The sequence below is a fragment of the Eumetopias jubatus genome, unplaced genomic scaffold (assembly GCF_037043125.1).
Source record: "Eumetopias jubatus isolate StellerSeaLion01/CBP00866 unplaced genomic scaffold, mEumJub1_p1.0 scaffold_2, whole genome shotgun sequence".
NCBI classification, from domain to species: Eukaryota; Metazoa; Chordata; class Mammalia; order Carnivora; family Otariidae; genus Eumetopias; species Eumetopias jubatus.
Window position 1 is genome coordinate 191,287,963 of NW_028274808.1, and position 13,484 is coordinate 191,301,446.

The window sequence follows — 13,484 nt, forward strand, 5'->3', positions numbered from 1 at the left end:
GGTGAAAACATGCTTTTAGTAAACCCATATATGCTCTGAATAAATAATTGCATTTAAAAAAAAATTCACTGTGGTTTCTGATGGGTTTTAGTTTTTAAAAAAGAAAAACTGCAGCTTGTTGTAACTCAAATTGTTTAAATAGTCAAAACTGCCTGGAAGAAATAACTATGTTTTCAAATTTAATAATACTGTTGCTAATTATGTAAAAATAATATTGTTACTAACTACCCATTGTTGCAACTACCTAAGAAGAAATATAAATAAAACTTAAAAATCTCTTCATGATGCCACACTTCAAGTTTTCTAAAACAAGAACTTTTACAAACACATTTTCACAATTTCCTTTTCAGTCTGCAGATATTCTCACTGACAACAAAAGTTAAAATCTTGAAAACTGTACTTTTCTTAAGATGAATTAAATTCTGAGTAGCTGGAGGGCAAAGTATTAAGATTCAGGCATATTACAACAGTGATCATCTTAAAGTCAAAATAATTTAACAAACTGTGTAAGGCTTCTATATAAATGATTTATTCCAAAGTTGTTAATGATTTTTTTCTTATTTATCAAAGACCTGTGGTCTATAGGAAAAAAGAAAAACAAAATACAGGGGAAAGAATACATAAATTTGACTCCTTTTTAGAATAAAAAGAAACATTTTTTTAAAGACCAAAAGCATATACAGCAATCCCTCATCTTTTTTTGAAGATATTCTATTATACATGATTTTCATTTATACTTTCTGACACTTGTAAAAATTTTGACTTCAGTAAACACAAGTGGGCTGACGAAACGTAAAATTAGTTCTGAGAGATGCATTCCTCTCTCTGCCAGAGAATCAGTGAGGGCAGTGTATGAGGAACTTAAGACAATCGACATAACTGCCTGGGCATATATATTATTGGTATTAGTTTTATTTTGCACTTTGTTGTATTTTAATAAATGTCATTAAAACTTTTACAATTTTTCATAGATCTCTTTGATCTTGTTCCACTATTCCAGAGTTTCTCCAAGTATGCTCTTTACACAAGCTGGAGTGCACAGTCTCTTGGAGTGGGGTACTGAAACCTAATAAATGTTCTCAGTTTGAGAATCTCTGCCCAGCTTGAAAATTCTTAAGTTCTAAAATGTACATTCTCACACCACAGACTTTTAGAAATTTATACAACAAGTTACTCTGTGACTTTGTACTTCAAATTTACATTAAGGCCAGCTGAAGAGAATCAGAGGGAAAAGAACAATAGAAGAAAAGAGGCAAGAATTTATTCGATACTACCACAACCACTTATTGCCTTACACAGAAGTAATTCCTTATTTTCTCAGTAGTTACCTTCCTTAAAATAGCAGAGATTCTACTTCAGGAGTCTTGGAAAACAGGAGTTTATCAGTCAAGTAATAAAAATGATGCTAGACACACAAAAATACACAGTAAATAAAAAGTTTTAAAGGCATCCACTTTTAAACATGTGTTGGCATAAAATCATACTCTTAAATCCTTTTTCCTGAATTCCTTTAAATCGTTCAGGGAACACTGGTAAAGTCATTGTGACTTGCTAAAACAGATCTTTCCAAGAACTGTTATATTACAGCATTTATGCATGAATAAAGTGCATCTTTCTACAGTTTTCAAATCATTTTTTTAGTTGAAATTAAATTTTTGTGTTTACTCTTATACTTTTAGGGAGGGGGTAAGAAATTTTTGGTAAAAATGCTTACACAGTAAGACCTTTTTGCAAATTGCTGAGGGTAGAGAGGGAAGAGAGCTTAACAATAATCACTGTCTTGTTCTTTTGTTTAAAGCAGAATGAACTGACCCACACATACATAAAAAGATCACAGATTATTTAACATAGGTATTCAAATACAAAATTGCAGTATCATGAAACTGCAGTTGGCAAAGCATGATTTACTCTAACCATTAAAAGAATCCATATTTGTTTTTGCTTTGAAAAGAAAAATATTTGCCAAGAATGAAGACAGTCATCAGAAAACAGGATGTTAATGGCAAGAAACCACTGCAGAATAAAAAAAACAGATCAGTGTCACTGATGCTAAGGAAAGCATAAAATGGTGTGTTAGTGTTCCTGATCTGGAGCAAAAGACGGCACAGCACATACTCCCTAGGGCCAGCTGAGCAGTTCCATCCCATGAGCGTCAGGCAGCCCTCAACAAGCTAAGCCAGGACTTGTCTGCTTTCAGTTCCTCCAAGGTGACAAGCTCTTCCATGCACCCTGGCCCCTCTGTCTAGCTGACACTTTCCCCCAATATTTTTTCATCTTTGTGCTGTTCAAGCTTCAGATCTTAGCTTTTACTCCACAGATAAACTAAGTACCCCCCTTCTCCTTACTTATTACCTCTCCAAGCACCTTATCATCCCCCTCCACAGCACTTCTAACACTCTATGGTTAGAGGTATGGATTTTATGTATATAAATATTATATGAGTATATCATATGTATATATGCATATTGTACATATGATGATAAGGTCCCTCTTTCCCTAGTAGGCTATAAATCCCACGAGAACAGAGACTATGTCTGTTTTGCACAATTACAACCAAGGTCTTGGACACTTCCTGGTGTCCACAGAAGTGGACACACTTAGTGGAATAAAGTGCATATAGAGCTACATATTTGTTTGCCATCTCTTCACACCTTTAGAACTTCAGTGAGACAAGACCCTTCCTACCTGCTATGCTAAACCTTAACATTAAACAATGGAGGTTCCCTACTGACCTGTAAAAATCATTGGAGGGTGGGAAAATGGAAACAAGCTGCAGTGAAGAATTCTGGGCTGCAGTGGGGATGGGAGGTCCCTCTGTTAGTACTATCAGTCAGTTCTCAGGCCAGTAACTTGCCAGACTTCCTTTGGATTCCAGACAGCTGCTTGATTGTTTTCCTTTCTACTGACACTAAGTTTTATCTTGAGTAGTTTTCTCTTTTCCTTTAGAAAAGTAGAACTGAATGCAAATTTAGTTTCCGCCTTTCATCTCTGTGGAAGCCAAGACAGACTCCATGACGGCCTCCACTGACGCCTGCCTCTCAATATTCACATCTCTTGAGTAGCAGACACCTCCCCAGTTGAGCAGGGATGACCTGTGTAGCTACTAGGATGTCATGGAAATGGTGGTGTGAGACTTCTGAAGCTAGGTCACAGAAGACACTGGGACATTCACCTTGAACTTTATCTTTGCTCTGGGGGATCCACTGAATACACTGTGAGGACACACCAGAAGTTCCGTGGAAGGGTCCACATGGTGAGCAACTGAGTTCTCCTGCCAATGGCCTGGGCTAACTTGCCAGCCACATGAGTAAGCCACCCTGGAAAAGGAAACTCCAGCCCCAGTCAAGCCTCCACATGACTGCTACCTCATGAGATCCTCAGCCAGAACCAAGCAGCTAATTTAGCTCTTGAATTCTAACCTAAAGAAATTGCATACAGAGATAACAAATGTTTATTGTTGTCTTAAGCTGCTAAACTTAGGGGTAATTTGTTATACAGCAATATATAACAATATAATCTCTCAACACTGAAGTTCCTGTGGAAAATTTTCCTATAGGAAGTTTTTCTATAGGAAAATTTTCTAGAAACTTTTATCATTAATAGAAAGGGAAACAAAAAATTAATTAAAAAAAATTTACCCTATAACTCCCTTTTCCCTTTCCATTAGATCCCATAAGGAAGACAAAGCAAATGGCAGACTTTTTGAAAACATTTAAAAAGGATAAAATAAGATTCATTCATTTTCTTTTTTTTTTTTTGAAAAAAAAAAGAATTTTCTTGTATTTAACAGAAGACAGGAGTTTTTGAAAGAAATGAAAGATGAGATGGAAGAGGTGGGACATAAGCTGAAGTGCTGTCCTGAAGATGAATGGCAAAAAGGGGAAAGTTCCGAGATTGGCTTCTGTTCTGTCACAACCTCACTTACAGCAGAGTTTACTGAGGTCCCACCCAGAGAAAATGTGCAATGATCAGAATACGAGGAGGAAAATATACAATATGACATCCTTATGATATCCTAAAGGCAGTGAAGTCTGTACTAATAAGAAAAGAAAAATCTTCATGTAGCAGCACTTGGGTATGAGGATCATTTTAAATAAGTATATGATGGTAGTATGCAGAAGTACCAGTCTTATTTCTATTTCTATGTAGAGAAGATTTCTCAATTCTTTTTATTTTTTTCTCTTTTAATTCCCTGCCATAATAAATGTGGAACATAAAATACTCCAATTAGAAACAGAGATTTGTTACCATAATTCCAAAAGGTGTTGCTGAACACATTTCCCCCTTCCCATGGCCAAAGATAATTTTTCTAACGAAAGAGTCTGAATTCATTTGAGATTCTTTTTTTAATTATTAAATTCCTCTTAGCCTTAGGCTGCTTCCATTTTCTTTTCAAAGTCTTCTTTCCAGGTTTCTCACAGTTTTATTATAACACAGACTTTAGAAAAAAAGAAAACCTGAGATAATTCTCCAGCAGAGAATGTTTTCTCTTAACATTTTCAAAAGACCTTTTTAAAGAAGACTGGGAGAAACAACAATGAAAAATGTTTCATTATTCACTGTTACCAGTGAATAATGACTTTATCTTGTATAAGAATTTCTAAGAGCTTTCTTTCTAGATAAGCCAAAGAAATAAACAGATGGAACTTCTTCGTAATCATAAACTGCTGGAGTCTATTATTAAACAGTGGATCCAAGACAAATACCACTAGAACTGTCAGAGTAACAGTGAAAGAGAACAAGACCCCAATATACAGATACTAAAAAAATTAAGATTAGGTTTTGGTTAGAACTCCCCCCCCCCCAAAAAAAACCCAAGTATAATAGTCTTTATTAGTTTGGGAGCATTACCATTGCCACACATTGTTAACAATCACTAATGATCTCTTGAGCTTTTCACGCTCCTTAAAAATAAAGGAATTAGAAGGACAAGAAATTCCTTTATAAACAAAATCTAGAAACAAAACAAAATGTTTAGATATCTGATCAGTATTACCAACTCAGCCTCAAGCCACCACCTTGCTGCCAACACTTAAGTTCTAGAGTTTTAGGCTAAATGTTTCAAGGGAATTCCTACTTGGCTTTACAGAATTAAATATGTGGAAAAATTACCAAGTAGCCCATGGTTTTGATTCAATGAGAGATGCTGAGCCAGAACCAACCAAACTGCTCCTGAGTTCCTGACCCACAGAACTGTGAAATAATAAATGTTTATTGTTGTTTCAAGCTGCTAAATTTTGGGATAATTTATTATGCAGCAAGAGATAGCACATCTCTTATCACCCAAGTACATAGTTTGCTAGATCTTCACCATGAAAATAAAAGGCAATGAGATATACTGTACAAAGAAATGTAAAATAATTAGTAACATGTAATGTACAGACAAATGAAAACAAGTATGTTAATGAAATATCTTCAGATACAGTTAACAATAAGACTAATACTCTAAGATCGGTGGAGCTGATTCTTTTTCCTAATCTGCCCCAACTTTTACGAAACCTCAGAGAAGCTACTATAAAAGATCCTCTTTTAAAACCCTATGACAGTAGAAGAAAAGTGGGAAAAGGAAGTTAACTTAGGGCAATTATAGGTAGGAATCACTGCAAATTGTAAATTGAAGTATTCCAAGGATTTTTTTTTTAAATTTCTGTATTTGATAGAATTCTTAGATTCTTAGATCCCATGGCGAACTGCAAAATATTTCTCAACAGTGGCTTTTTCTTAGATAACAAGTCAAGAGGCATGGGTTTACATTTCTCTCTGCAAAAATCAGCATAAATCTAAATAAGCTACAAAAGAAAAAGTAGGACATTTCTCAAAGGTTTTTATTAGCAAACATAATAGAATCTTATAGATGACATAGGTGCTACTTAGTGCTAATTTTTCTATAAAAAATGGTGAGACACAGTTTGATGCACGATATAAGAAAAAAAAAAAAAAGTCACCTACCCTTAAGAGGATCATGCTCTGCTCTCATAATATCAATAAGGGAATTCTCCAAAGAGTGCATATTCAAACTGTCATACATTCTACTTCGATCCTAGAAGAGAAAAAGACTCAATATGATGTATGCAACTTTTTCAAAAACTGATGATAAATATACCATCTAAACCTTCTTACATAAAACAGGACATCTGATTAATATATTACTAATCACTTGCATCCCAAGACAATACCAGTAACTAAGGATCCCATGAGTTACAATATCTCTTGTATTGGAGAATACTACATTTACTGTTTTCATCTCTAAAATCACATATCAAAAATAATCTTACTTCACTGGAAGCATTAATATAGTAAAATAATTTCTACTGTTATCTCAACTTATAAAGATTTCTGAAATGTTATACACACAGCATTTTTAGTTGTTAACTTCTAAGCTTTTCTCATATATCTAGGAAGACACAGGCACTTAAAAAATAAATATTTTTGGGGAAAGGAATTAATCCCATAATGGCACCATACTTTAAATATCTCTCAAACAGTGTACCTTATTTGACTTAGTGAGAATTTCACAATAACAAATACATAAACAACCCATACAGTTAATATCAAAAGCATGAACTACTAATATCAGAACAAAGACTAACACCTAGAATACTTATATCCAAATCTTGCTCCCTGAAGTCTTCACATATTGGTCTCTGCATTTCTAAATCCTCTTTCCCTCCACACCCTGCAAAGAAGGCAAGGATGGAGGGAGGAGAGGATGGAAAGTATTCTCATCTCAACAAGTTTCCTACCTCAAGTCCCTCAAGACTTTGTGTAGCTGGAAGTCTTGTTTGCTGAATGTTAAATCTGTCAACCTGCTTACCAGAAGGAATGGGATTCTTCAATGCCTATGAATTTATGCTGTTATTCTGCCCAACACATCCTCAATGTACCTGAACAAACATACATGGGAACAACGACAGCAAGCTCTGGCCCATGCCCCCTAAACTGCCAAAATGTCAGTGATGACTCCCACTCATTTAAATGTGTAGGTGTTTGTACAGGTGTTGTATATAAAGGAGGGGCAGGGCAGGCCATTTTTAACTCTCAAAAAATAATTAATACATAAAAAGAAAATGGAAGAATAAGAAAAATGGGGGGGAAAAGTCTCTACAGAAATCAGAATTAGGCACTTCTTAATCTGAGTCCATGAACTTCAAGAAGGACCATGAAATCTGAGATTATATACAATATTCTGTATGTGTGTATACACATAATTTTTTCCTGAAGAAAAGGGCTTCATCAGTTTTCCAAAGGAGTCCACAATCCAGAGACGATTCAGAGCCAGTCTTTCAGAAAGCTAAAGAAAAACATAAAAAGCTTTTCCTGAAAATATGTTGATTTATTTACTCCAGCAAGTGGAGTAAATAAATCAGGGTTGTGAGCTTTTAAAGCTAGGGGGCCAGAATCAGTATTGCAGACTAAACAAATCGCTGTTGAGTAATTCAGAAGTGTGCAAAGTAATACTAAATGGTAGACTCCTAGACCAGTTGCTCTTACTCCAGCTTTATCACCATACAGCTGTATTGGTACTCCTTATTTATCTTTACTTACTTTATTTTACATCATTAACAGTGACTTTGATTGGTGGGGGAGGCACAGAGAATCAGTGAACTAGAATAGTGGTTCTCTCAACTTGAGCATGCTTTAGAATCATGTGGAAGGGTTGTCAAACACACATATTGCTGGGCCCCAGATTGCTGGGACTCTGCTGACACAGTCTGAAATTCAACAGGTTTAGAGTGGCCCCTGAAAACGTGTATTTACAGTAGGTTCCCAGGTGATACTTAGACTGATAGTCCAGAGACCATACTTTAAGAACTGCAGAGCTTCTTCATCTTGAGTAAGTTACTAAACCTTTTTAGGCTCTGTTCTATCTTCTAGAAAAGAAAAAAAAAATTGTCTCAGACTACATAATGCCTAAAGTCCACCTTAAAAATAACAGAAATAATAGAAAAGCAAAAGACTCAAAGCATTATGTAATAAATGAAATAAAACTGGAATAGAGAGGCCCTTGGGCAAAAATGATATACAATTTTAGTAATCCAAATATTTCCATCTTCTGTGCTTCCACTATACTATGTTCATAACTAAGTTGTTTCCTGCCTTACCCACTAAACTAATTACAGGCAGGGACCTTCTAATTATGGAATATAGCTAACTCTCAAATGTTTGTTGAATGAATAGTAGTTTATCTCTACTATAAAAACTGAGAATTAAAGTTGAGCTCTGTGAGGGCAAAGACTGTTCAGAACCATAAAGTCTTCTTAGAATTCTCCCTGGAATAGGTACTCAGATGTTAATTGACAAAGCTAAGACAAGATGTATTAAAAACATTTAAAATAGAATTTAAAAATGTCAGCTATCACGATAAAAATTGTATATATAATTAAGTAAAAAAAAACCTTAGGAGGTATGTTGTAACGTGTAGGTTCTAAGATATATTATAAATACTTTGTATTCTATTTACCTTAAATTCTTGCAAAGAAAACATGTTATGGTTCAGGGATATCTTCTCAGGCTGAGGTTTTCTGAAAAGTATCAGACTATGCCCCATCACAGTGGACCTATGAACTTAATTAATGGTGACTATTACCACCACCCAAATGATATTTCTCACTTTTTTTTTTTTTTTTTTTTGGTCACACACTAACTTCATTCAAGGAGTATGATCTTGCTTCAGAGCAAAATTTAAAGTAAAATTAATGAAGTAACTCCATATACACTGTCAATGGGCAATATTTAAGCTAAGAAGGGAAGTATAAAAGCAAGCTAGTCAATAAATATCGGTGACCACTAGGTAATAAACAAACAGTGGTTATTCAAAAAAGCTGCATGTATTGATAGCTTTAGCTTTAATGCCTATATCCAACTGAAACAGTGTGATGCCCACTTAATAAGGCCCCTTATTTTCCCTTGCATTTCAAGTCTCATCATGAAACAAACTCCTGCTTTAGTAAGGAAAATAACAAAGCTATTATAAAACTACTAGCTTTGGTGAGCATCAGCTGCATCCCACATGATTTTTAAAGCACTAAACACAAAACAGCCTTGAGCAGGCAAAGAGCTCATGACATCTCAAAATCACTTTTTAAATTTAATGAAACCTATAGGTTCATGTTCAAAAAGTATAGATAATTTCATTAAATAAAGTGTGGGGATTAGAATATAACTTCTGGAAAAAAACAAAAGAAACAAATCTAATTATAGAATAAGGATATTAGAAAAATTTGTGTTCACACAAACTGCCTGAAACTATTTTAAGGTAAACATAAACACACCAAAACTGATTAGCGCACATATGGAAAATCATAGCAATGTAACTTATATCTATGACTACATGACTATTTGACAACAGTCAAGATGTTTCACAAAAGTAAGAATCTCTATGAGGAAAAGTTTACCCCAATCTACTTTAAATATGAAAATTATCTGGCAAAGAATCAACTTAAATGGGTTTTCAGAAACTGAGATTACAGAATCCTACAGAGTGGGATGCATTTTCAGGAAAACTACACTCTATTATAATATTTTATTATTTTCATAAACCCAGACATTTGCCATAAAGAGTTACAGAAGCAACAATACAGTCCTAGAAAGACTGAAATACACAGAAAGAACAAAGTAATCCTAATCTTAAATAGGATAACCTAAAAAAAGATTAGAAATGCTAAAAAATAAAGAGGTCAAGAATATTAAAATTAGTACAACAAAAAGAACTTGAACTTAATTAAAAGGGGAAATTTCAATGGGATGTTATATTTTTACTTTGATATATTCAAAACCTTGTCTCATTTCAAAAGAAGTGGTCAAGCAGAACATTTTCCTCTTGAAAATGAAGTATTCACCCAAAGAAAAAGGAGATGGACTATAGGAAAACCCTATATCGTCATATTTAAAGATATACCAGATGCTTTAACATATAACCTTCTAAGTAGAAAAATCAGCTTTTGTTGCAGTTTTGTGTTGACTTTACCAATTTTTGCTTTAAAATAACAAAGTTGTACTAATATTGTCCTCAATCTTCAGTAAATACTGATTTTACATTCCCGACGACACACTGCTACTCTACTGAATTAGCAGCGGATGATGTGCTACTGTCTTACTGCACAATGTCCCGTTCAGTCTCCTACTCTCTCATTTCAGTCTCTGGTTGTTCCACACAGACACCCCTTCTTCATCAGACTGGACTTTTACCTTCTCAAAGGCAAAGAACAGAATTTCTCCCCATATATCCCAAGGGTAATTAAAACACTACCACATACATAACGAACATACATTTTTTGAACTTCCTTTATTAATCTGAACCTTGACAATGTGCTATGACAGTGACACTGAAAAAAATTAAAAAAAATTTTTTTAAAGGCCCCAAATAGCTAAAGCTATACTAGTATCCACAAATATTAAATGGAAAGGCAAGGAGAAAATAGGCGGTATAAGAATGTATCAAGTACAGTTAAAGAATTGAATGCAGGATACAAAACTTGAAAAGAAAGCATCCATTACCTAAGCAGGTACAAGAGAAACCATTCTTTCTCATTTTCAGTAAGTGTTAACAGTTTGTTGACTACCAATGCCCCCTGAGGTTCATCACATTTAAGAACCACAATTTAAGGAATGCTCTATTAAATGAAAAATTAGACTTGGTCTGTTACGATATATTGTTTTTTGTGTAAAGTGAATAAAGACACCAAATAATATATTTTTCCAAGAGACCCCCATATTATCATTTATCATGTTGTCCCGTAACAGTCTAGATATTAAAGACTGGTGGGAAGTATCTTCAATTAATTCAAGGTAGTTTATGTGACATGCTCAAGAACTTCCACAGGAACAAAAATCTAGAATTGAATATATTGATAATCCCTTAGCTAGAGGACAGGCCAACATCCACCTTGTAAGGCTTCATGGCTATATTACACTTTTAAAGGCATTTTGTTGCTTTGTTTACAGAGAACTGATGTAACATATATAAACCTGCAAGTAATAATCTCAGCTATTAGTATATTTACTTTTTGATTTAAAATATTAAAGTATTAATGAATATATTATAATCCCAATATCTAATTGAAATTCAATTTTAAGGCAATTAGAATTCATATATCGGAGTATGACTTCTTGCAAGGGTAACTACCTAACAGCATTTTAAAGAAAAGTATTCTTAGCCTTAAAGAAATTAACACAAATACCTAAAATTCATTTTAAAGTCTGAAATGTATTTAAAACTTTACCATTCTTTTTAAAAAGTTTTATATTTGAAGCTTTTCCATAAGAAAATAATTACTTAAAGTAAGAAAATGCCAACCAACCCTAAAAATTTTATATGCAACTGAGTAAAACCAATCTACAAAACCATTTCTTCCTTATTTGCTGCATGTTAATTACATGTTCAGTTCTTGGTATAGGTAAGGCCTCAAGTATCCAGGTATAGGAATTGAGACTCCAGTTCTAGAATTTAGTATATTTTTTATGCCTAATCAATTTGAAACTAAAAGAAATAAAAAGTTAAATGTTTTAAAATAATGTATTTGTTAACTGAGATATATTAGTATTAAAATGTTCTATATAATGAAAAAAAAGTCAGAATGAAAATACTGCCCCAGATATTTAAATGCTTAAGAATTTTCTATAATTTTAACTTTGCCAAATAGTGAGGAACTACCCAATGGTTTAAGATACCAACTGAAGTGTGCAGCTGTTGCTGTTATTTTTTAAAAACCTCAACTTCAAATACCTCAAACTTTTATGGAAAGATAGAAACACAGAACAAATTTTGTATCATAAGTACCCTCAAGGTCCTCAAAAGAGAGAACCACATTGCTTTTAAGACCAGTTGGGAGGTCATACACTATACCCTGCCTGCCTCAATCCAATTCCCACCCCTTCTCTCCAATAAACGAGGACCTTTGTATTCTAAAAATAAATTGTGTGTGTGTGTGTGGGGGGGGGTTGGTGGTGCACAGGGAGGAAAAGAAATGGCCAAAATAGATCAGAGAAAGTTAAGAGCTGGCTAAAAAGGCCTTTCATGATCTAGTTCAAGGTTCTCCCTTTTACAGATACGGAAACTATGACCCAAAGACATGAAAGACCCATAGACTGTATCCTCAGATGTCATAAGGACTGAGAAAGAGGAAGAAGGTTCAGGTTTCAGACCTCCTTTCCTTCTAGTTCAGTTCACTTCCCACTATCTTTTTCTTCACCAAGCTCTTCAACTTCATCATATCACACCTCTGGCTCAAGGGTCCCAAGGGAATGACAGTATCTTAGCAGTTTACCAAAAGAAAAAAAAAATTATCTTTAAGCACCTAAATCCTTTCATGTAAAATGAATTTACCTAAAATCCTAGGTTATAGAACAGGTAAGAACTGATTGGCTTTGACTGAAATCTAAGTGGGAGTGCCGGAGGCCCTCATCTTATAGCAGCCCAGGGGCTGACTTCCCGTTCATTATCACCTCTATCTACTCTCTAGCACTCCACCAACTGAAACCGTCTCAATAACCTCATTTCTCAACATGTGCCCTGTCCCCCTGGTCTCTTTATGACAGCTAATCTGTCTTCTCTTTTCTCCACAGTTAAATAGCCCTTATATATATATCCTCTTGCTTCCTCCTACGCATGCTCTTCAAAAATTATGTCCTTTCCTCTCTAAAAACACGTCCCTTGCCACCTTCAAAATGATTACAATTTTCCTCTTCTAACATGTCATCTCCTAGGCATTTATGTATTCAATTTGAACGACATAAAAGGTGCTACCATAAAAATGTCACTAATGTGGCCTAACTATAGGCCAGAGTGGAGAAGAGAGTAGAAAAAGATGGATAGCTAACTTAAATTATTAACAAAACAATAAATCACAAATTATGTGAGAGAACTACTTATTTCTAAGCGGAGATCCTGGTAGGACTATTTTGGTAAAACGGTAGGACTTGTCTAAAATAAGTGCTAATGATAGATTACTGAAGTTACTGCTAACCCTCCAGATTTGAAAGCTATTGACAAACACATTATGAATCTATTTATAGAGTCCTTACTTGTAAAATCATCTCATGTTGATAAATTAACTAAGGAAGAGCCTTAGCTAAGGATAACATAGCTCCATTCAGTGGGTTCCCACAATGTCAAGTCTATGCTCATTCAAGCTCTGGCTCTGTAGTAAAGAATCCTCATGTAGGACTGAGTTTTCTACTTGTCCTATAATAATTCTCATCACTGGGTACCCAGTATGAATTCAAATTTAGTCTGCAGGAAAAGAGAGAGCATTTTGTAACCACAAAGGGCTTAAAGGTAACTTAAGACTGATTCCTAGCTTTTTGATTTATGGTTTTTCTATAAGAAACTGATTATTTGGAAGAAGACAGCATATAACAGTTGTGACAAATTTTAGAATAAAGAAATACTATACATGAAGTTTTTCTTAAAGGTAAAAAAAAATTGAAGCTAGGGCTTCTTTAGAAATATACCTCAAGACAAATGTAGATTTCATGACAAAAAT

The 13,484-nt window shown here is 34.4% G+C and overlaps 1 protein-coding gene across 7 annotated transcripts in view; it reads right to left on the reverse strand.

Annotated features, from left to right (window-relative positions):
* Nucleotides 1-13,484, reverse strand: part of CPEB2 (cytoplasmic polyadenylation element binding protein 2) — a 70,214-nt gene that overhangs the window by 50,632 nt on the left and 6,098 nt on the right. For all 7 annotated transcript variants that reach the window (XM_028088936.2, XM_028088909.2, XM_028088892.2 and 4 more), the window contains one exon: nucleotides 5,950-6,040. In XM_028088936.2, coding sequence (XP_027944737.2) covers nucleotides 5,950-6,040 — 91 coding nt within the window. The remainder of the gene's footprint in view (nucleotides 1-5,949; nucleotides 6,041-13,484) is intronic.